Raw genomic sequence first — 22,979 nt, 5'->3', positions numbered from 1 at the left:
GTTGCTGTCTGAGCCACGGGCAAACTGGCATAGGGTAAATAAAGTCAAGGAGTTAAATGTGTGGCTCAGAGATTGTGTGTGAGGAATGGGTTTTAGTTCATGGGGCACTGGCACCAGTACTGGGGTAGAAGGGAGCTGTTCCTGTGGGGTGGGCTTCACTTGAACCGTGCTGGGAACAGTGTCCTGGCGAATCAGATAACTAGGGCTGTAGAAAGGGCTTTAAATTAAATAATGGGGGAGGGTTCTGAAGACGGGATACATTGGCTTACAAACAAAAGGATATGACAGCATTGCAGGGCAGCTTTTTAGGTAATGATATCCAGAATGTGACCAGGAAGGGACAGCGTGTGCAAACACAAAAAAAAGCAGCAAATAAGGTCAAAGGAGGAAAAAAATGGGAAAAAGGCAAAATTATTGGCTCTTTACTTAAATGCAGGTATCATTTGAAACAAAATAAATGAATTAACGACACAAATAGAGGTTAATGGGTGAAGAGGAGGTCTTACACTCTCCGATGCCCCAACGGCCACACGAGTTCAATTTTCTCAGTCATACTCACATTCACACATTAAAAAGGGACCCACAGTTCCCCCGAGACACTCCATCTCCTGAGACACTCCATCTACCAAGGCTCAATTGCCTCAACTGTCCACCTGAGTCTCCCTGGCTGAACGTTCGGGTTCGCCCTATTAGACCTCCATTCTAGTCTGACACAAATGACCGGAGAGTATCTTTCAAATGAAAATACTTACCAGATCATTGTTCCGCCTTCACAGAGGTCCGGGCAAATCCTGCTGACTACGCCACTGAAAAGGAGGTCTTACACTCTCCGATCCCGCAATGACCACATGAGGCTCAAGTTTCCTTTTAACCAGTTTCATTCAAGCATATGCCAGGGAGACGCAACCATTCCTAGGAATGGACACCCAGCTCCCAGATTGATTACATTTCATTACTTTTGTGCTTTTTCTTATCATAATACATTTGAGTATATTTGAATACATCCAACTGGTAACTGACACACCGGTTCCATACTATCTCTATCCTATTGAGTACATAAACACATGATTTTGCTACCCAATTATTCTAAAGCATATATACATAGTTATACTATCCAATCAGAATTAAGGCAGGTATACACGGACCTTGATTCTTGCAACTCAAGACTGTTTGTGTTTCATCAAAGCCTCCTCTTTGTCCATTGTTCATCTTCCTATATCTAAGCTAAAACTATCTGCCCCTTCCCTATCTGAGAGAGGAGTACAATTAACCTAATTTATGTCATACTTTTGTCTCCAGCCTGACTCTCAAGGCTGCGCAATGTTTATCTGGTAATCTTCAACTCTTAATATGTTTAGTAGCCATGTCTGCCTGGAGATTTTAGGTATTTTCAGCAAATTCTCACTGTATTCTCTTTTAGTATTTTAATTTCCCCCTAACATGGGTATGATCTTATAGCCTTTATGGAGAAATAGTTACAAGGAGGTCAAAGCTAGGAACTAAATATATAGGGATATGTGACTTTTCGAAAGGACAGGCAGGAAGGAAAGGTTGATGGGGTAGCTTTGTTAGTACAAGATGGAATAAGTATGATAGCAATGATCTTGGATCAGAAGATGTAAAATCCATATGGATGGAGGTAAGAAATAATAAGAGGAAGACGACACAGGTGGGAGTAGTGTATAGGCATCTTAACAATAGATATATGGTAGGACAGAGAATAAATCAGGAGATAATAAATCAGGAGATAATGAGGGCATGTAAAAAAGGCAGCACATTAATCATGGGTGACTTTAATCTTCATGTAGCTTGGGAAAATCAAATTGGCAGAGGTAGACACAAGCTAGAATTCATAGACTGTATTCGGGACAGTTTCCTGGAACAGTATATTGTGGATCCAATCAGGGAGCAAGCTATTTTGGATCTGGTAATGTGTAATGAGGCAAGTTTAATAAATGATCTCAGTGCAAAGGATCCCCCAGTAAACAGTGCCCATAAAATGGTAGAATTTAGGATTCGGTTTGAGAGTGAGAAACTTGGGTCGGAAACAACTGTGCTAAACTTAAATAAGGGTAATTACAAAGGAATGAGGGCAGAGTTGGCTGGAGTGGATTCGGAAAGGAGTTTAGTAGAAAAGACAGTTGGTGAACAATGGCAGATGTTTAAGAAAATAGTTCATGACTCACAACAAAGATATATCCCGGTGAGGAAGAAGGACTCTAGGAAAGAGATAAACCAACCATGGTTAACCAAGGAAGTTAAGGATAGTGTCAAAGTGAAACAAAAAACATACAATGTGGCAAAGATTAGTGGTAAGCCAGAGGATTTGGAAAGTTTTAAGAACCAACAAAAGATGACCAAAAAATAATAAAGAGGGAGAAAATAAACTTTGAGGGTAAACTAGCAAGTAATATAAAAACAGACAGCAAGAGCTTCTTTAAATATACAAAAAGGAAGAGAGAGGCCAAAGTGAACATATGCCCCTTAGAGAATGAGGCTGGGGAAATAATAATAGGGAACCAGGAAATGGCAGAGGAGTTGAATAGATACTTTGCATCAGTCTTCACGGTAGAAGACACTAATAGCATTCCAAAATACTAAATAATCAAGGGGACAAAGTGTGGGTGGAAATAAATACAACAACCAACACTAGAGAAAAATTGCTAGGGAAACTAATGAGGCTAAAGGCCGAAAGGTCCCCTGGACTTGATGCATTACATCCTAGGATATTAAATGAAGTAGCTACAGAGATAGTGGATACGCTGGTAGTAATCTCCCAAGAATCCTTAGATTCTGGAAAAGTCCCAGAGGATTTGAAAGCTTCCAATGTAACATTCTTATTCAAAAAGGGAGGGAGACAAAAAACAGGTAACTATAGGCCAGTTAGCTTAACATCGGTCATTGGGAAAATATTAGAATCTAAAAGATGTAAAGCAGAGCATTTAGAAATACATAATCTAATCAGGTAGAGTCAGCACAGCTTCATGAAGGGGAAATCATGCCTGACAAATTTATTAGAATTCTTTGAGGAGGTAATAAGCTGGATAGATATAGCAGATATGAATGTAATATATTTGGATTTCCAAAAGGCGTTCAATAAGTTGCTGTACATAAGGCTACTTAATAAGATAAGAGCCCATGGTGTTGGGGTTAGTATATTAGCATGGATAGAGGATTGGCTAAACTAATAGAAGACAGAGAGTTCGAATAAGGGCATTTTCAGGATGGCAACCCGTAACCAGTGGAGTGCCACAGGAATCAGTGCTTGGGCCAAAATTATTTACAATATATATTAATGACTTGGACGAGGAAAGTGAATATACTATCGCCAAATTTGTGGATGACACCAAAATAAGTGGGAAGGCAAGTGGTGAGGATGACACAAGAAGTCTATGAAGGGATATAGACAGGTTAAGTGAGTGGGCAAAAACTTGGCAAATGGAATATAATGTGGGAAAATGTGAGGTTATGCGCTTTGGCAGGAAGAATAGAGGAGCTGAATATTATTTAAATGGAGAAAGACCACAAGAGAGATGCAGCACAGAGGGATTCGGGGTCCTCATGCATGAATCGCAAAAAGCTAGCATACAAGTTGAACGGCAAATTGAACGTTGGCCTTTATTTTAAAGGGAATGGAGTATAAAAATAGGAAATTCTTGCTAAAACTATACAAGGTACTAGTTAGACCACACAAAGAATACTGTGAACAGTTTTGGTCCCCTTATCTAAGGAAAGATATACTGGCATTGGAGGTAGTCCAGAGAAGGTTCACTAAATTGACCCTGGTATGGAGGGATTTTTGTATGAGGAGAGGTTGAGTAGGTTGGGCCTGAACTTATTGGAGTTTAGAAGAATGAGAGGTGACCTTATTGAAACATATAAGATTCTTAGGGCTTGACAATGTAGATGCTGACAGGTTGTTTCCCCTTGTGGGAGAGTCTAGGATTAGAGGGCATAATCTCAAAGTGAGGGTGGCCCATTTAAGACAGAGATGAGAAGGAATTTCTTTTCTCAGAGGGTAGTTAATCTGTGAATTCTTTACTGCACAGTGCTGTAGAGGCTTGGGTCATTAAGTGTTTTCAAGGCTGAGATAGACAGATTTTTAATCAGTAAGGGAATCAAAGGTTAGGGGGAAAAGGCAGGAAAGTGGAATTGAAGATTATCAGATCAGCCATGATCTCATTGAATGGTGGAGCAGACTCGATGAGCCAAATGACCTACTTCTGCCCCTATGTTCTATGGTCTATATCTTTAACTATGCTTTTGATCATCTTGCCCTAATATCTCATGTGGCTTGGTGTCAAATTTTGTTTAATAACACTCCTGTGCAACACCTTGGGACACTTTCCTTTGTTAACAGCAATATGTAAATACAAAGGCCCAGATCTTCTGTTCGCTGGATCATGATACTGAGGACCCCCCAGCATGTGCTGGGGGACCCCCTAGAAGTCCCCACTCAACAACTGCATGGGAATTGCCTGGGAAGTTTAAGCTTCCAAACCCATAACCTCTACAACCTAGAAGGACAAGGGCAGCAGATGCATGGGCACAACACCTGCAAGATCCCCTGCCAGCCACATACCATCCTGACCTCGAACCATATCAAAATTTGACAGCTGTTCCTTCACTGTCATTGGGTCAAAACCCTGGAGCTCCCTTCCAAATAGCACAGCGGGTGTACCTAAACCACATGGACTTCAGCAGTTCAAGGAGGTGGCTCAGCACCACCTTCTCAAGGGCAATTAGGGATGGGCAATAAAATACTGGCCTAGTCAGTGACATCCATGTCCCACAAAAGAAAAAAATTACCAGCATTATATGTGTTCAGATGCATTAGAGTATTTTCTCCAGTGAATAAAGGACTCTTATACATTCAACAGTATTGAGAAACAGATATGATTGTATTACCTGGACCTTGTGCTTTGATTTTTATATTGATTTAAAGTCTGGATATTTGCTGAGCCTTTGAAATAACTGAACATATGCTTGAATTCTTTGATTGAAGGCGCATCTGTTGGGCCTTTGGGAAACTGACAGATGGCTTGGCATCTGTCAGTCAACTTCAAAGTCTATTGCATTCAACTTTGGTGGGTGCAATGGAATATTATGAATGCTTGGCTAAGTTCCAAAACCCACTAATGGATTTAACTCAACAGGGGATTGTTTACACAGCAGTGAAGGGTATTGTGAGATTTGTTTGATTGACAGTTTATGACAATTTAAATAGGATTATGTCTCTTTGAAGTTGTTTTGGAATGCCTTTTATGTATTTTGACAGACTTATGAGCACAAGAGGAGTAAGTTTTTTTTCACATGGTGTTTGAATGGATATGTGTTAGGTTCACAGCTCTATGAGCTCTGAAGAGCAACAATTTTTTTTCCAAGTGAAGTCTTAAAGCTTGATTGTTTATTTGATGGCTTCATGAGCACTTCAAAGATTACCAAGTGTTATGATTTCTGTCCATAGCAGATACTAGGTGAGTGGGTTTGGAGGATGCATGAGAGTATGGAGGGGTTGTGGCAGGCATGGAGTGAGGGAGTGAGCAAGGGAAACACTGGTGTCGTGGTGATATGGGGGTTGCATGGGGGGTGGTGGAGGCCAGAAGTCTACCAGTCATGAATAGAACTTGGCTGATATCCCATTGAACCAATCTGCTGGCTTTGGCATCCACCTCCCTCAGTTCCTACCTCGGTTTGAGAGATGGCAGCCCCAACTCCAGCCTGAGCCTGACTCCCTGGGGAGAAAAATAACATGTACATGAATGTTTATGTAGGAGGAGGGAACATGACATTAGGGAATGGGCTGGCTCATGATTTTCAACTCTATGATGAGAATCAGGCCCGTTGTTTCTAGAGGACTCACCAACCAGCAGAAATAATCTTCCATTATCTACCCTCAAAATCTTTTATAATTTTGAACACTTATGGTAGATTCCCTCTTAATCCTTCTATTTAGTGAGTCAACCCCTAATTCTTTTCAAATCAATCATAATTATCTCTTCTCATCCTTGGTATCATCCTAATCGTCTCAGGAAATGGTTTGCCAAGATGCCTCATTAGGGTTGGCAAAGCTGGTTGGGCATATTCTGTGAGGTTTCATCACATGACCTCCCATCTCCAACTGCTTCACCCAGTCAGAAAGTGAACAAAACATGTTTTTTTTTAAATGATCTTTAAGATTTTTTTTTCTCAACAGTGTCCAGGAGATTAATCTTTAATTTCAGGAGACTCCAGGACAATCCTGGATGTTTGGTAAGCCTAATGTCATAGCCACCATTTTCCCTGACCTCAGGTCAACAAGGCAACTGTCACGCTGCTGGTCAGCAATTATGGGGAGGGGGTGGGTGGGGAGGGTTCTATACACATTGAAATTCAGAAAATCAGATATGTGGCTTTCAAACAGGCTTTTAAATGCAACAACAACTTATGGCCTCTTTAACTGAATAAAACATTCCAAAGCACTTCACAGGAGCGATATGTAGGAAAAATTTGGCACTGAGCCACACAAGGAGATACTGGTGGAATTTAACATGGGCGGTGGGGTTCCCGACCTCCGGAACAAAAACTGGTGGCACCCCTGTGAACTGATCTTGGGGGGGGGGGGGGTGGTGGTGGGTAGATCCCTGACAGAATAAAGTGCATAATTGGCAAAGGGAACCCTGCCGTCAGGGGACTTTAAATCAGCACTCCGTTTAGCGTGGGGCAGATATCCTGCCCCCAGGAGCTGCCAGCCAGTCAGAGTTTGACAACTCCTCAGTGCCGACAGCACCACTGTAGTTGTTGGCAGAAGATTTGCGTGGAGCCCCAGGAATAAGGTAAGTGGGGCAGGGCTGGAGCCAACATGGAGGCCCTGTCACGGGGGGTGTGTGAGGGTGGTAGGGGTTTAATACCTAGGGAAGGCAGGGTTCTTCAGCATGGGCAGCTCATGCCTCTAGAGGGTATATCTGTTAGGCAAGGGTTTCCTAAGTAGCAGGAAACATCCCCTGTCTAACAGGCCACAGACATACCTGCTCACCAATCATGGCCCTTGCCTGCCATTGGTATATGAAACCCTTAAATGGCCCTTAGTTGGCCATTTGAAGGCCTCAATTAGCCTCCCTTAATCATGGTGAGTTGGGAAGGCGACAGGTCATCCACCCCACACCATTTTGTCTGATAAACGGTTCTCTTCAGTGGCAGAATAAAATTCCACCCAACAAGTCAGATGACCAAAAGCTTGGTCAAAGAAGTAGGTTTTAAGGAGTATCTTAAAAGGAAGAAAGCAAGGTAGACGGATGTAAGGAGGGCGCTCCAGAGCTCCACAGCCGCCAATGGTGGAGCGATTAAAATTGAGAATGCTCAAGAGGCCAAAATTAGATGAGCAGAGATATCTCGGAGGGTTGTGGGGTTTACAGCAACGGGGTGAGGGTGAGATCATGGAAGGATTTGAAAACAAGTACGAGAATTTTAAAATCTAGATGTTGCTTGTCCTGGAGCCAGTAGGTTAGCGAGCACAGGCATGTTATGTGAATTGGACTTTGTGTGGGTTAAGACATAGGCAGCAGAGTTTGGGATGACTTCAAGTTTATGGAGGGTAGAATATGAGAGACCAGCAAGGAGTGCTCTGGTATCATCAAGCCAGGAGGTAAAAAAAGCTTGAATGAGAGTTTCAGCAGCAGAGGATCTGAGACAGGGGTGAAGTCGAGTGATGTTATGGAGGTGGAAGTAAGTAGTCTTACTGAAGGCACAAATATGTGGAAGCTTATCTCAGGGTCAAATATGACATCAGGTTCAAGAATCACCAGCACAGAAATCGGCCATTTGCCCGACCTTTATGCAGATGCATTTTTGTCACTGTTGCCATTATTGCTCTGGAGTCTGTTTTGGAACTCAGTAGGGTAGATTCCACCATAATGCAAGCCCAACATACTGCAATTCGGAGCAATTCAGAAATGCAACATGGGTCAGATTTTTCAGCAACCTTCAACCAGACAGAGCATGCTGGAATTTCCAATCATAATGCGTTTCTAAAATGCCAATCTAAATGCTTGTTGCAATAATCTTTTTGGCCTCTATTTATGCAGCAAGTAAGGATTATGATAAAGGTTGATAAGAATCACCATTTTCCATTTCCTGATCTCACAGATCATTGTTATCATTGTTCAGATTTATTATTTTTAATAGAACTTGGTGACCAACTTTTAACAAAGTTAAACTAATGGTACGGAATTTACTTATTGTACTAAAAACGGGATTATTCCTGACGATAATGGAAGTACAGCTATGGCGGCTTCCTGGGCAGGTTCAGATTAATACTTTACAGAGCTACAAGAAATAGCGGGTAACCTGTCTGAATGAGAGATAGAGGTGGTGCTGTTCCAGCTTCTATACTGGTACATTGACATTCTTTGTTCACAACACAATGAAAAAGACACACTTGACATTAATATAAAATTATCACGAAGCTTTCTGGATGAAGTGCAATTACCAGACCCCAGGTTTCAACATTTACCTGCAGCAGACTGGAATGTGAAGCTTCTAATGTCATTATGTCAAGTCTCTGCAGACTATGCTGCATCTAGTGGCAGTGACTTTCTGAGCTGCACTGCTTTCTGATTCCCAGTCCATCCTAACAATCAAATTCTGTCTCTACCAAATCCAGGAAAACTGCACAATAATTTCATGGCAGGTTGTAAATCAGGAACTAAAATCAAGGAAACATGTGACTCTATTGGAAATGGAATTGTTTTAAAGGCATCGGGACAGATTAAAAAGTTGGTGTAAATCAAAGATGACTCATGACGTGCTCCACTGTGTCTCCGCCATTTTTCAAAAACCATGTAAAGGATGACACATGAACTAGTCTGTTGGAAGTGTTATACTTAAAGTGAACAGTTGTGTCTCAACAGGAACTGTTAACAATTCTAACAGTTAGATAATGAGGGTACAATACTGTTGTAATATGGTTCTTTAGAGGTCTCAATGATGAGATCTTGAGATTTTTATATTTAAACATGAAATGAACTTTTTATTGATAGCGTTTAACTATTTACAGATTTCAGGTTACTGTCATGCAAGGTGCTGTTACCCCCATGCAGCGTGTTCTCTCTAAGCTTTTATCTCAGTCTATTACCATGTGACTATGCATCATACCATGGACGATGCTGTTCTCCAGCCCCACATTAACCCTTGCTCTGTCGAGCACCTTTACATTACAATGGCATGCAGGTGCATCATACAACAAATACATTCCCCTTTATTGCTGAGGTAAATGATTGTAGTCTGGTCGAGTATTGGGGTGTAGGAATCAACTGTATTGCCACTCTTCATTGCCTTCCAGTGATTCAGCTGTCACATACTTGTGTATGAACATATTTCTCTACTCACTGCATTAGCAAAGAAGTAAACATGACTGATACATTAAAGTGTTCTACAGGAACATCAATAAATTTGTTTGAAATCTTCCTCCCTACTCTCTATGAACACGATGTTGGATTCAGTTGTGATGTGCTCTTTGTTCAAACAAACTGTTGACAATCGCTGCGTCCTCTTACCTGTGGTTCATAGGGACAAGTACTGGAGATTATGCCAATTGTGGAACAATGCTCCAGCAGGAAGCAGAGCAGGGGAGAAAATCAGATTAGAGTACAAAAGTCCCTTTAATTTATGAAGGCTGATTTGCTTCCTTGAGTTTTGCTGGGTTGCGTAATAAACAGCTACCTCGTTATAATGTATTATGTTATTAATTTGTCAACTGGCTTTACTACAGTATTTCTGTGTTTATCAGGAACAAAGGTTCAGTCTAATTTGCACATCACTGCTACCAGCAAGTCAAGGCTTCACCCACTTTTAAATTTGACCATGAAATGACCCTGTGCAGTAACAGGTTATGCTGATACAATCAGATATGAAAACATATTATTACAAGAAAGTAATGCACAATGATATGTTTCAATCATCTCGGCATTCAGATATTGTTTTTAGGATATGGGCAATATTAAATGTGATTGCCCCAAAGAGGGATCCTGCTAAAATAGAAATTTCATCAGGCTTGTCACACTTCATCTTAATGCACTTTTCCTGAACTGCTTCAATCTTCTGTCATGATGTTGGCAACTGTACAGTTGGCAATTGCCCCAGGGGAATTCAATATTCTACAACAAAAGTGAACTGTGCACAGATATGGGAATAATAAAGAGAGCTAGTTCATTACAATAAAGCAAGAGAGAATAACTAATGGTGCAGTGAAGGCTGCTGAAATGCTAAGCGTCTGTGTGTATATGTGTTTTTTAAAATTCATTCAAGGGATGTGAGCTTCATTGGCTGGGCCAGCATTTATTGCCTATGCCAAGTTGCCCCTGAGAAGGTGGTGGTAAGCTGCCTTCTTGAGCTGCTGAAGTCCATGTGGTGTAGGTACACTCAGTGCTGTTAGCAGGGCAGTTCCAGGATGTGGACTCAGCGACAGTAAAGGAACGATGATATATTTCCAAGTCAGGGTGGTGAGTGACTTGGAGGGGAACTTCCAGGTGATGCTGTTCCCATCTATCTGCTGCCCTTGTCCTTCTAGATAGTAGTGATCATGGGTTTGGAAGGTGCTGTTGAAGGGGCCTTGGTGAAGTCCTACTGTGCATCTTGTAGGTGGTACACACTGCTGTGCGTCAGTGATGGAGGGAGTGAATGTTTGTGGATGTGGTGCCAATCAAGCAGGCTGCTTTGGCTTGGACAGTGTCAAGCTTCTAGAGTGTTGTGGGAGCTGCATTCATCCAGGCAAGTGGGGAGTATTCCATCACACTCCTGACTTGTGCCTTGTCAGTGGTGGACAAGGTGAGTTCCTCATCACACGATTCCTGGTCTCTGAACTGCTCTTGTATCCACAGTATTTATATTGCTAGTCCAGTTTAGTTTCTGGTCAGTAGTGACCCACAGGAGGTTGATAGTGGGGGATTTAATGATGGTAATGTCATTGAACATCAATGGGCAATGGTTAGATTCTCTCTTGTTTAAGATGGTCTTGCCTGGCACTTGTGTGGCGCAAATGTTACTTGCCACTTGGCAGCCCAAGCCCGGATATTGTCCAGGTCTTGCTGCATTTGGACATGGACTGCTTCAGTATCGAAGAGCCACGAATGGTGCTGAACACTGTGCAATCATCAGTGAACATCCCCATTTCTGACCTAATGATGGAGGGAAGGTCATTGAAGCTGCTGAAGATGGTTGGGCCAAGGACGCTACCTTGAGGAATTCCTGCAGTGATGACCTGGAGCTGAGATGATTGACCTCCAACAAATACAACCATCCTTCTTTGTGCTAGGTATCACTCCAATAGCAGAGAGTTTTCCCCCTGATTCCCATTGACTCCACTTTTGCTAGGGCTCCTTGATGCCACACACAGTCAAATATGACCTTGATGTCAAGGGCACTCATTCTCACCTCACCTCAGGAGTTCAGCTCTTTTGTCCATGTTTAAACCAAGGCTGTAATGAGGTCAGGAGCTGACTGGCCCTGGCGGAACCCAAACTGAGTGCCAGTGAGCAGTTTACTGCCAAGAAAGAGCTGCTTGATAGCACTGTTGATGACCCCTTCCATTACTTTATGGATGATGGAGATTGATAGGATGGTAATGGGCTGGGTTCGATTTGTCCTGCTTTTTGTGTGCTGTACATAGCTGGGCAGTTTTCCACATAGCCAGGTGGATACCAGTTGTAGTTGTACTAGAACAGCTTGGCTAGGGGCGCAGCAAGTTCTGGAGCACAAATCTTCAGTACTATTACTGTCTGGTAATTTTAGAAATAAAGATGCCGTGAGCATAAACCAAGGAGCATCATATTATGCTCAAAAACATGAGAACTTCAGCACGAAAGCAGAAGTGTTTATTCTATAGGGCCCCTTACAATATCTATGAGAGTGGAAGGAGTGCCTGTGGTGGAATTTGCAATATGGCCATCATGTTTTGCTGCTGATTTGACAAGTAATATAGCCAGGTGCAAGCACCTCATCAGGAAGAGGTCATTTTGCCCATTGTGTCTGTGCTGGCTCTTTGAAAGAGGCTTTCAATCAGACCCAATCCCCTGCTCTAATTTTTTTTTTCCATTTCAAGTATTTATCTATTTCCATTTTGAAAGTTATTGTTGAATCTCCTATCAGTACTGGTTCAGGCAATTCATTCCAGATCATAGCAACTTGTTGCATTTTTTTTATTTTCCTCATGTTGTCTCAGTTTCTTTTGTCAATTACCTTAAATCTATGCCCACTACTGTTTACCAACCCTCCTGCCATGGGAAACAAATTATTCTTACTTACTCAATCAAAATCTTCATGCTTTTAAACATCTCTATTAAATTTTCCCTTAACCTCCTCTGCTCTTAGAGGAACAACTCCAGTTTCTCTCGACCCTCACATAACTGAAGTATTTCATTCCTTTTGCCATTCTATTAAATCTCCTCTGATCCTTTAAATTGAGTGTTTGGTAGTGATATAATCGTAAACATATCCAAAAGAAAAGAATGCGCAACTCACGAGAACCCATGCAACTAACTATCTGCCTGATTCTTCTTGCAGTGTACGTAATGGGATGTGTGGGGGAATACAGAGCTTCAAATATTTCTTTGTAGGAGCAATACGGGACTAAGTGGATCATTCCCCATTTCTCTCCAAATACCTTAGAATTCCTGTTGCATAAATTTGCTTTCATTAAATTCACTAACGCCAGGTCTGATCTTAAATAAAACAGCTCTGTCGATACAAAAACAAAAATAGGTGGAAAAACTCAGCAGGTCTGACAGCATCTGCGGAGAGGAATACAATTAACTTTGAGTCCGTATGACTCCTCATCAGTTCTGTCGCTAGGTCATCAATCTAAAATATTAACTCAGCTTCTCTTTCCATAGATGCCGCCAGACAGGCTGAGTGTTTTCAACATATTCTGTTTTCATTTGAGATTTAAAGAAAAGCTACTGTTTGACCTGACTGCAGCTGGAATACTGCACGAGTTCATAATTTGACAAGGTCTTGAAGGTATACTAGCCTATTTGCTTACTTTTTGCTAGCTCTTTCAGCTCCTGTACTCACCAGTGACATTTTTGCTACTTCTAATTTGGTTCCGTAAGGCTGACAACCTGTAGCTGTAAATGGGAGGTGAATGCAGAGAAGGCTGAACTATGTCTTGAACCATTATGCTGCATGTAATTGGGAAATCAATATTGAGTCAAAAGGTCCTAATCTTAGAATATCAGTGGTTTGTTGCTATAAAGTAATAACTGATTGATGGTTTTGACTGACTTGGTAAACCGTGAGAGTGAACCTTGAGTGGTTTATAGCTGTCATTTGAATCCGAAAGGTTTAGGTGGATTTAATTTATGTCTGTGTTTTGCTGACATTGATAGTTGTGGTGAAGGCCAGCTGGCAGTCAGCTCCATTCAGATTAGCTACATCGTGAAAACAAGCTTGAGCAATATGAAAGAAAAACATGCCTCCATGAAATTCCTCTGTTTGCGGTTTTAATAGAGACAATAGCTCATTTAAAATAAATTGGTTAACATTTCTGTTAAAATGGTAGACCAATGATTTCACATGAATGTATTAAGTATACTCGAATACCAGAAGAGCCTAATTTCAAGCCAATGTTCACCAAATGATTCCGGTGTAATTATAGCAAGTTCATTGAATGCTAATCCACAGTTGAGAAAACATGTTCAGTATCTCTATTACTGTAGATTAAAGTTCTCTATTATAGTTTACTAGTGACTTGATATGATGTAAAATCAAATGCAGGAGGGTTAAATTCCTCTCTAGAGCACAATGAATGTCTGGTAATTTTAGAAATATAGTTGCAATGAGCATAAAGCAAGGAGCATCATATTGTGCTCAAAAGTAGAAGAACTACAGCATGGAAACAGAAGCATTTATTTTATAGGGCCCCTTACCCTCTGGTGTGCAATGCCTGAGAGAGTGGAAGAGGTACCTGTAGTGGAATTTGCAATATGGTCATCAAATTATGCTGCTGATTTGACAAATTGATGAAGCATATAGATGACCTTCTACAATTTGTCACTTCTTGCAAAACCTCTTGCAAGTGATATAATGTCTCCGTTTTTTTCTGACATTACATAATATGGTTTATCATTAGCTGAAGCAATATCGGGAGTAAAGTGGGGATCCAATGTTTCTTCAATCTCAGATACACGATAGGAGGCAAGATTCAGGAGACCATCCCTCATTGTTAAGTCTGATGTCAACTTATCCATCTCAAAAGGACATTGAAACCTTTACACTAATTACATTTCTGCAGCAAGAAACACCAGTTGCGTGCCTGTTTTTGGCCCAAATGAGCACACTGTTGCGAGATTGGCTAACATGTTTTTTGACAGTTCAATCTATCAAGCTAGTTATATTGGAGTCCAAAAAGATTAATTTGGAAGAGAGCAGTGACCATCTGTTTAATGATCAACTGTTCTTAAGGTTGAAAACAAGAGTAATGCTGAAGTAGCTGGGATGATGGTCAGTCACCATTAATTGGTTCATTCCCTATGGCAATGCCTCTACCAATAAGAGTCCACTTGCTAACCAAATAACACTCTCTTCTCATGCAGTATAAAGTTGTTGCTTCCCCCGACATTGGTATTCTTGTGATTGTCCTGATGAGTGCAAGTTGAAAAGCTTCAACAAAATGTATTTTTTCCAGCAATATTCAAGTTCTGTACTACCAAACGACTATATAGATATATCCAGGAGAGAACACCAGTGCTTTCTTCTTTTTGCTGCTTGGCAGTTTCACATGGGAATTGATGCATCTCAAAATGAAGTTTTCTTTCTGCGATGACTTTCTAAAAATAGCTTCATTTGTCAACTTTGAAAAACAGAGGTAGCATATCTATCTGCTGTGGAACCATCTGCCAAAGCTTTCCACTTTCTCAAAGCATTTATGAACCAATTTGAGACTGGGATAAACTAGTCACAAACAAATATAATTGGGAAAAGCTCCAGCAGAAGCAGAAAAAGGCAATGATGGAAGGAATGGATATATTTTCCAGGCTATCTTATGGAGCTATAATGTTGAAGGGAACTACAGAAAAAAAAACAGGCTCCAGAGACAAACTTCAGTTCAAGTGTGTAATTCAACACCCCAAATCAATACTGACATGCAGCTAATCCCTTGTAGAGTGCAGTTACACACTGGTCTGAGCCCAGTGTGCAATGGGCATGGTGTATCCTCTTGAGCTCACAACTATTTGACGGCTTAACCATAAAAGGGACTTAAAAGGAACTGGCAAATGTTGAATCATGTGTGTGTGACAGAAAGGTGTTAAAACTTCATAGGGAGCTTTGAAAGGGAAAAGCTGTAACAAACTGATGAGACCTTTCAATTGAGGATTCAATTAGTAGGTGAACAGTGTGTGATTCATCAGCTGTTATTATTTACTTCAACCAACAATAGGAGAATGTCAATGAAAAAGCCTGTTTAAGCACAATTAAGAATTAAGAAACTATAATCATTTCAAACAAATGTCAAGCAAATTGCTTACCTTTATAGAAAAGTGGCACATCCAAAATTGTCTCTGCCAATTTGTCTCTTTCCAACACCACTGCTTTGAGTTCAGTTGGAATTAAGCCCGTGATCCTAATAACCTCTCCCGGAGAAAAGGAGAAATTGTACAAGGATCCTGTACAAAAGCAAATCAATGAAAAAAAGCAATTGTCAAATAAATTCTAGATTTATGAAACAAATAACACATTAATTTGTCCATTCAAACTGCAAGAATATTTCATTAATTTTCTGGCCTCTTTTCCTGAAGGCTGTCTGGGATGCAGTTCGTGGGCGGTGGATAGCTCTCTGGTTCCTAACTCAAATGGAAATTCTCCATGTTGGCAAGTATTCTACCATTGAGGCATCATGGTTGAACCTGATCCCATTCTCATCTGATGGGCCACATTAATTTTTTTCCCCACACAAGTCATTGCATCATACAACATTACAACACGAGGAGGCTATTCAGCCCATCAATAATAACTCCGTTCTTGAATTTATTATTGGCTCTGTATCCTCCATCCTTTCAGGCAGCACAATCTAGATCACACTTGCTGTGTGAGAAAAAAATCATCTTATCTCTAGCTCTTTTGCTAATTATCTTAAATCTATGCCCTTTGGTTACTGGCCCTTCTGCCAGTGGAAACTATTTCTCCTTATGTACTCTATCAAAACTCAATGATCAAAAGTACAAACCAAACTGACATCGTTTAATTTCCCAGCCCATCAGTGCTGAGGCTCGACTCAATTGTCATGGTAGCTAACAATAGCTAACTTAATAGAGCGGCTTGTATCTTGGTCCTGTGGTTTGTAGGGTTCTGATGTAAAAGCATTTCATTTTGTGTAATGTAATCAGGTTGTATGTGCCATGAGTTGCCCACGTTAATAATAGCATCTGTTCCAACTTTGTGATCTGTCAGAGATTGCCATTTTAAGAAATAAAAAGAAAATCTAATGGTGAAGAATTGTGGTCAAACTTGTCAATGAAAGATGAAAATATTCTTGTGTCAGTTTCATATACAGAGGCAGATGAGTGCAAAAATAACTCCAGGTGGATAGTGTAATTGTAGGGTGACATTTTTTTAATGTGCTTTCCAACATACAACGAGAACTTACTGTGATTAATGCTATTGAGCTTCAGAAGGTGGAATTGTGGCCCTTACTATCCTTGGGGAAAGGGGAGTAGAGTTTGGATACATAAAGCAAAATTCAGAAAGCTCTGGGACAGAGAGAAGGCAAAGTGGTGTTCTGGTTGCTATCTTGTATCCTTGTACCAAGTATTATTAAATACATTTTATTTTGTATTTATACCTGTGTTTGGAACTTTATCTGGGAGAAGTTGGAGATGGGTGGGTGTACAAATTTTCCTCTTCAGAGTCAATATAAGAGCTTGAGGGTCAAACCATTTCATCACCAATTCAGACATAGATTGCTCATGGTTTTTTGACCATTATGCATGGGGTGTCACAGTATGAATGTTTATGATGTTTTTTAAAAAATCTCTCCACTATTTTTGAAAGCTATTAATATTCAGTGTTTTAATTTTTTTTTTAAAACGTACTCTTTCACAGGACATGAGTATCACTGGCAAGACCAGCATTTTTATTGCCCATCCCTAATTGCTCTTGAGAAGGTGGTGGTAAGTCGCTTTCTTCAACCGCTGCAGTCCATGTGGTGTAGGTATAAAATCACAAGTCAGGATGGTGTGTTCCTTGGACCTGAATGGTGTAGTGGTGGTACACCCCCTGTTTTTTGAGAATGAAACTAAGTGACATCATCATCATCATCTTCTGTGAATCCTCTCACGACTGAAGAATCCAATGCAAGATGGGCATGGACATCCACAGCACTGGCAGTTCATGTTGTCATTATTGGTGCTTGGGGATGCCTGCAGCTGCACCACCTTTGACCTTCCGCTGGGCATGTTGAAAATTGCCAAATTTGCCAGTTGGCTATGGTAGATTTTCATGATAGACATAGAAATTGCAAGTCAAGCCATTTCCTGATGTGTTCCCTAGTTCTGAATGGGCTGGAGTTGGGGCTGCCACGTCCTAAAATTGGCCTGAGATGGGAACAGAGACAGGCATATGACAAGGCTGGCAGGTTAGGTTGCCTGCCTTCGTTCACTGGGCACTTATGTGGGTGACTGCTAGGCCCCACCACCCTCAGTGTTTACCCTCCCTCTAATCTCCCATACTGCATTCCCCCTCCATACCCCCAAAAGCCACCTCTATGCCCTTCATGCATCCTCCATCCACCATGCACTTTCATACCTTGCATGCCCCATGCATCCACTTAGAAGCTCATAAAACTGTCAAACACAGAGCCATTCAAACTCCCCTGAAATAACTTGTTCCTTTTAAGTGCTCACAAATATGCAAAATAAACAAACTGCCATTCAAAAACCTATCTAATTCTCAATACTGTTGAATTCAGAAGAGCACTTTATCCCCTGAAGAAAGTACTCTAATGCATCTGAACATTTTCACATTACTGGTCAATTTAATGGCCATTTATCTCTAGAGTTCAGAGCACTATGAGCAATCACATTAATTGCATTAAAAGCATAATTAGCTTATCATACAACATCTAATTATGACATGTGACATTTGCAAGACCTTTTAAACTTACCTGTCAAGGGGTTCCCAAATCCATAACAGGCTTCCCCCAAGGTTCATGCACTGACTGACCTGACATGTTTCACACAGGCTTCAGGAACTCACTCATCTTGCTGAAGACCTCAAACTCAGGGAAACTCAAAATTGAGGTAGGCATTTAAATGTGGTGTTAGGTTGTGACCCATCATATTTTGACGTGACAACTGGCAGGAATCAGGTGGGAAATTTGAATTTACATTCCCCCTCTCCTCCATTTTCAGCTGCCTGCTGCAGGTTTGCTCAGCACAGCGGCAGTAAAATCTGGCCTATAGTCAGCAAAAGCTTGAATCATTTGTACTGAGCACCTTGATGTGAGTATTCAGATCATTCACTAATATCTGAGTTGCAGTGACTTCAAGATGGTGTGACTAAATTTAGCGTGAAGTTGTTCTATTTGGAAGATTAGGAATTTTGAGATTGATAGGATCAGGAAAAATGCAGAATAGTCACTTCATATCTGCGTATTTCTACTTTGAGTGATAACGCTTCCCAATCTATACAGCTAACGCTTCCCAATATATACAGCTATTTTATGAGATGCATTTCAAACTTCACTGGCTCTTAAATGCTTTAGGACATGGAGGATGTGAGAATGTTCTAGGTAAATGGAAGTTCTTTATTCAGATTTTCTGTTCGCATTTGTAATACCACTACTGGTACAATACCACACTCTGCCCTTTAGATTATTTCCATAGCCATTACACTTCACAATACTATTCACATCATCAACTCAGCATATATTTATCTCACTCTTTGGCTTCCTGGTATGGTTGCAGTGGAATCTGTTTTCACCAGTAGCGGCAGTCTTGCTTGTAGTGAATTGGCAGATTGGAAAATCAAATTGGGAGCAGTGAAAAATGGGCTGCTTGTTTGTCAGGGACCTATTTCATGATATTAACCAATTTTGCTCCCTGTGACTTATGGGGCTTTATGTCCTAAGCTACCATTTCCACTCTAAACCCCAGACCATTTATATATACACAGTAAATATGAAAACAGTTGCTTTACGTAACTCATGCTTTTCTAATTCCTTAATACTTTATCACATAATATAGACCCTAGAGTTGTGAGCTTTCACTCAGTCAATAGGTCAAATAAATATTCTCTAACTCTGGCTCATTTTGTTTATGGTCATGTATTTAATTTTAGTAGGTGAGTCTGTTTTGGAGGGTTTGGGGTGGATGTGGAGTTTGCTTGGGGTGTGCCTTGAAGGTATATGGTAGGAGCCACTGAAAATGCATTTAAAAAGCAAATGCTCAAAAATGACCTTGTAATTGATCACGCTGATGTTTAAATTTTCAGCTGGTCCCTGTAAACCATAGCAACAATAAACACCAGGGACAAATAGATGCCCCTTATGTACCAGTGCTGCTCTGGTACAAATGAGGGATTCTGAGTGTCTCAATTTATGGGAATTAACTCACACTGTCTTAATTCTACTTGTATGATAGTGTAATCCATGAAAAACAGCAGCATTCCTTTGTGACCTGGACGAAGTTCACATTTTTTACATATGTATTTTTTCAATGTGGTCTTAATTAATACGAGATGAGGTGGTGTGCAGTTTGAATCATTAATTTGCTTTGTTCCACAGTACAGAGACACAATTATTTCAATAAGTAAAAATTAACTTGATATAATTATATAAAAACAACGAAAATATCACTATCCAACTTTAGTCTATTGACCTCTAACTTAGGGCAGAATCATGTTGGGCCCATTGGCAGCAGGCATCATGACGGTAGGGAGATGTTGCAGAGAGATTCAGTGTGAGAGGCAGAAATTAGTTTCACACCGGTGTGAAATCACAGCAAGTGTCCGCCGTGGTGGAACGCAAAACCCGCTGGAGGCTGGCATGAACACGAATTGCATCTCACTAATGGGACGCAGAATAAGGCCCGGTTGGAATCACACCCACCACCCCCCACCCCGACCCCCCCCACACCCAATTTACCGTTACGCCAGTGGGAAAACAAGTCTGCCCAGTCTGGACAAGTATGACATGCAGAAATCGGGACTTAGCTTTAGGATCTTGCTCAGATCGCAGACATCCCAGGAGATGATGATGCCGGAGCTCTACAGCTACCAGACCCATGAGGGAACATGTGCATCATATGCTGGGTGGATCCTCTTGGACACGGCTCCACCACAAAGAAGCTCTCAGAAGGTGGGAGGTCTCCCTTGTTGCTTCAGGTGAACATCATGGGCTTCACCATGAGATAGCATCAACAGTAATAATGGAAGATGGTGCGATGGGTCTGCTTCGGAACATCAGAGTCTTGGCCATGGGCTGCTATGGATAATCGATGAGGTGTAGGGGGGAGGGCTTTGGTGGAGAGGTTGGTCTCGGTCTGAGTGGGAGAGAATGGTGTACTGGGGGTGGAATGAGTTTGGGAGGTGGACAGGAACAAAGGTGTCAGGTGGGGATGAGAGTGGGAAGGGGGGCGGGGTGGGGGGGGTGGCGTGGAGAGACACTGATGTCAGGGGCAGTGAGGTTGGGGGGGGGCAGGGAAATGAAGGTTTTGGGGGGGGTGGAGGTTGTAACGGGGGAGAATGCTACATGTGGGGAGGTGGGTGTAATGGGGAAGGAGGGGCTACAGCAGAGGTGGCTGTAATGGGGAGAATGGTGTAAAGGGGGAAGGTGTGCAAGTTGGGGAAGGAGGGAGTTCAGAGGGGCAGAAGGTGTCTGGGTGGAGAAGAGAGTTTGGAGTGGGGCGGGGGGGAGGGGTGCGGAGAGAATATGTCCGAGCGGAGGGGGAGTTCGGAGAGGGGAAGAGTGTCTCAGGGAGGAGGGCGTTCGGAAAGCAGAAGGTGTTGGGGAGGAGGGAGTGTGTAACGGGGGAGGGGGAAGGATGCTGCAAGTGGGGAGGCAGGCGTAAGAGGCGGAGTTTGGAGAGGGGAAGGAGGGGAGTAAGGAGGCAGATGTCCAGGTGAATGTGCAAGAGGGGTTTGTGGAGTCAATGGCAAGTGTGAGAAAGGCGGCAATGGGAGCCGATAGTGTCGGGAGGGTGAGGGTGTGTCAGTAATAGTAAAAAAAGGGGCAGTGAAGACGGTTGGTGGAGACACGGAGGCAACATGGATCCTCGGGGTGGTAAGGAGGAGTTCGGGAAGTCAATGTGAATGGGGGTGGAGTTCTCCATGAGGTAGGAATGTGCGCATTCGCCTGAACATCCTGGAAATCAGAAAGGTTTGGATCAGGAGGTGACATTGGAGAGGTGGAAGGTGATGCAAAGGGGAGAAAACAGTGATGGGGAAGAAAGGACATGGGGAGAGGAAAGGACAGGAGAATTAATCCAAAATAAATAAATAAATAAATAAATAAAAACCTTTACCACAACCATGTTTGTCAAATTGAAAGTGAGCAGAGCCTCTCGTTGGACAGGTGCAGGTGCTGCATGGGAGTGTGATGAGTGGGTGGGCGGAGATGCAGGTCGGCTCAGATGGGCAACTGAAAGAGACCCCAGCAGGCAGCATTGAAAATGCTCAGGACAGTGAGATGAGTGTGATGGATGAAGGCTCCGTGTGTGTGGGAGAGTGCTTGCACGAGGCTCTGGCAGGCCCTGTCATACACACACTTCTCCCTCCAGAATCACTCAGGCTCCGGCTGTGTGCAGCTGAAATCCAGCGCAGAAATTCACCAAGGCACTTTAGACAGCAGCTTCCAAACCCACAACCACTGCCACCTAGAAGGATAAGGGCAGCTGATATATGGGAACACCACCACCTGGAAGTTCCCTTCCAAGACACTCACCATCCTGACTTGGAAATATATCACCGTTCCTTCACTGTCGCTGGGTCAAAATCATGGAACTCCCTTCCTAACAGCACTGTGGGTGTACCTACACCACGTGGACTACAGCGGTTCAAGAAGGCAGCCCACCACCACCACTACCTTCTCCAGGACAACTAGGGATGGGCAATAAATGCTGTCCCAGCCAGCGAAGGCCACACCCTTTAAATGAATTTTTTAAAAAGTGGGTTGGAATGCAGGAGAGGACACACAAAGCCTGTCAATGAAGCTGAAAGACAAAATTACATATTATTCAGTGAAAGTGAATATATTTTCAGATTGTAAAGTGACAAAATGTGTTCACCTGTTCAACCACTTGTAATCAGAATTTCTTAACTTTTATAAGCCTACCACTTCTTCTAGGTGCTGCCCTGACATCCACAGCAGGGGTGTGCAGAAAGCCTGTGCAATGGTTGGCCCTGTTGCCCCCAGCGTGTCCCCTCTCGAGAGCTGACGCCTTGAGGGGCTCTTGGAGCAGCTGGCCCACAGGAGGACAGCCAAAGCCTCTGTGGTGACAGAGAACAAGTATGAGGCGGTCACAGCAAGAGGACTTGGAGGAAGCAGATAGCCTCAGATTCCTGAGTGGATGACCCAGGGGTGTCCAGCTGCCGCTCTTGCTCCCTTCAGTGCCCAAGAACGCCTGCTTGACTCCTTGAGGGGAAGGAGCCCCTCGAGGGACTTTGAGGTGTCCCACATCCCCCTTGCATTAGCCATGGGTGCATTCCTGCAGTGGCACCACGATGGAGTGCTGGTCTGTACACATCTCCGCAATCTGCTGGACCAGGATTCCATGGCATCCACCATCCTTCCCGTGGAGACCTCCATACACACATGCATAGGCAACTCTTCATCAGAGAGCAGGCACTCCTCCGACTCATGTGCCACTCTGTTGAGTGATGTCCCCTGCCTTCTGCTGACTCTCCATGATGAGTTGGAAGGCTGAATCCAGAGGCTCATCTGCTTCCGACCTCACAAATGACTCTTCCCCAGCAGTCCTCGGAGTGCCAGGGAGCTCAGCTGAAACTGTCTC

General features: G+C 42.4%; 1 protein-coding gene across 1 annotated transcript in view; it reads right to left on the bottom strand.

The window, feature by feature from the left end:
* Positions 1-22,979, bottom strand: part of LOC121278853 (protein THEMIS3-like) — an 82,643-nt gene that overhangs the window by 46,597 nt on the left and 13,067 nt on the right. The window contains exon 2 of the mRNA XM_041189311.1: positions 15,501-15,638. Within this exon, the coding sequence (XP_041045245.1) occupies positions 15,501-15,638 (138 nt within the window). The remainder of the gene's footprint in view (positions 1-15,500; positions 15,639-22,979) is intronic.

The sequence above is a fragment of the Carcharodon carcharias genome, chromosome 6 (assembly GCF_017639515.1).
Source record: "Carcharodon carcharias isolate sCarCar2 chromosome 6, sCarCar2.pri, whole genome shotgun sequence".
In the NCBI taxonomy this organism is placed as follows: Eukaryota; Metazoa; Chordata; class Chondrichthyes; order Lamniformes; family Lamnidae; genus Carcharodon; species Carcharodon carcharias.
The sequence above is the reverse complement of the archived record's forward strand: the minus strand, read 5'-3'. Positions and strand labels throughout refer to the sequence as shown.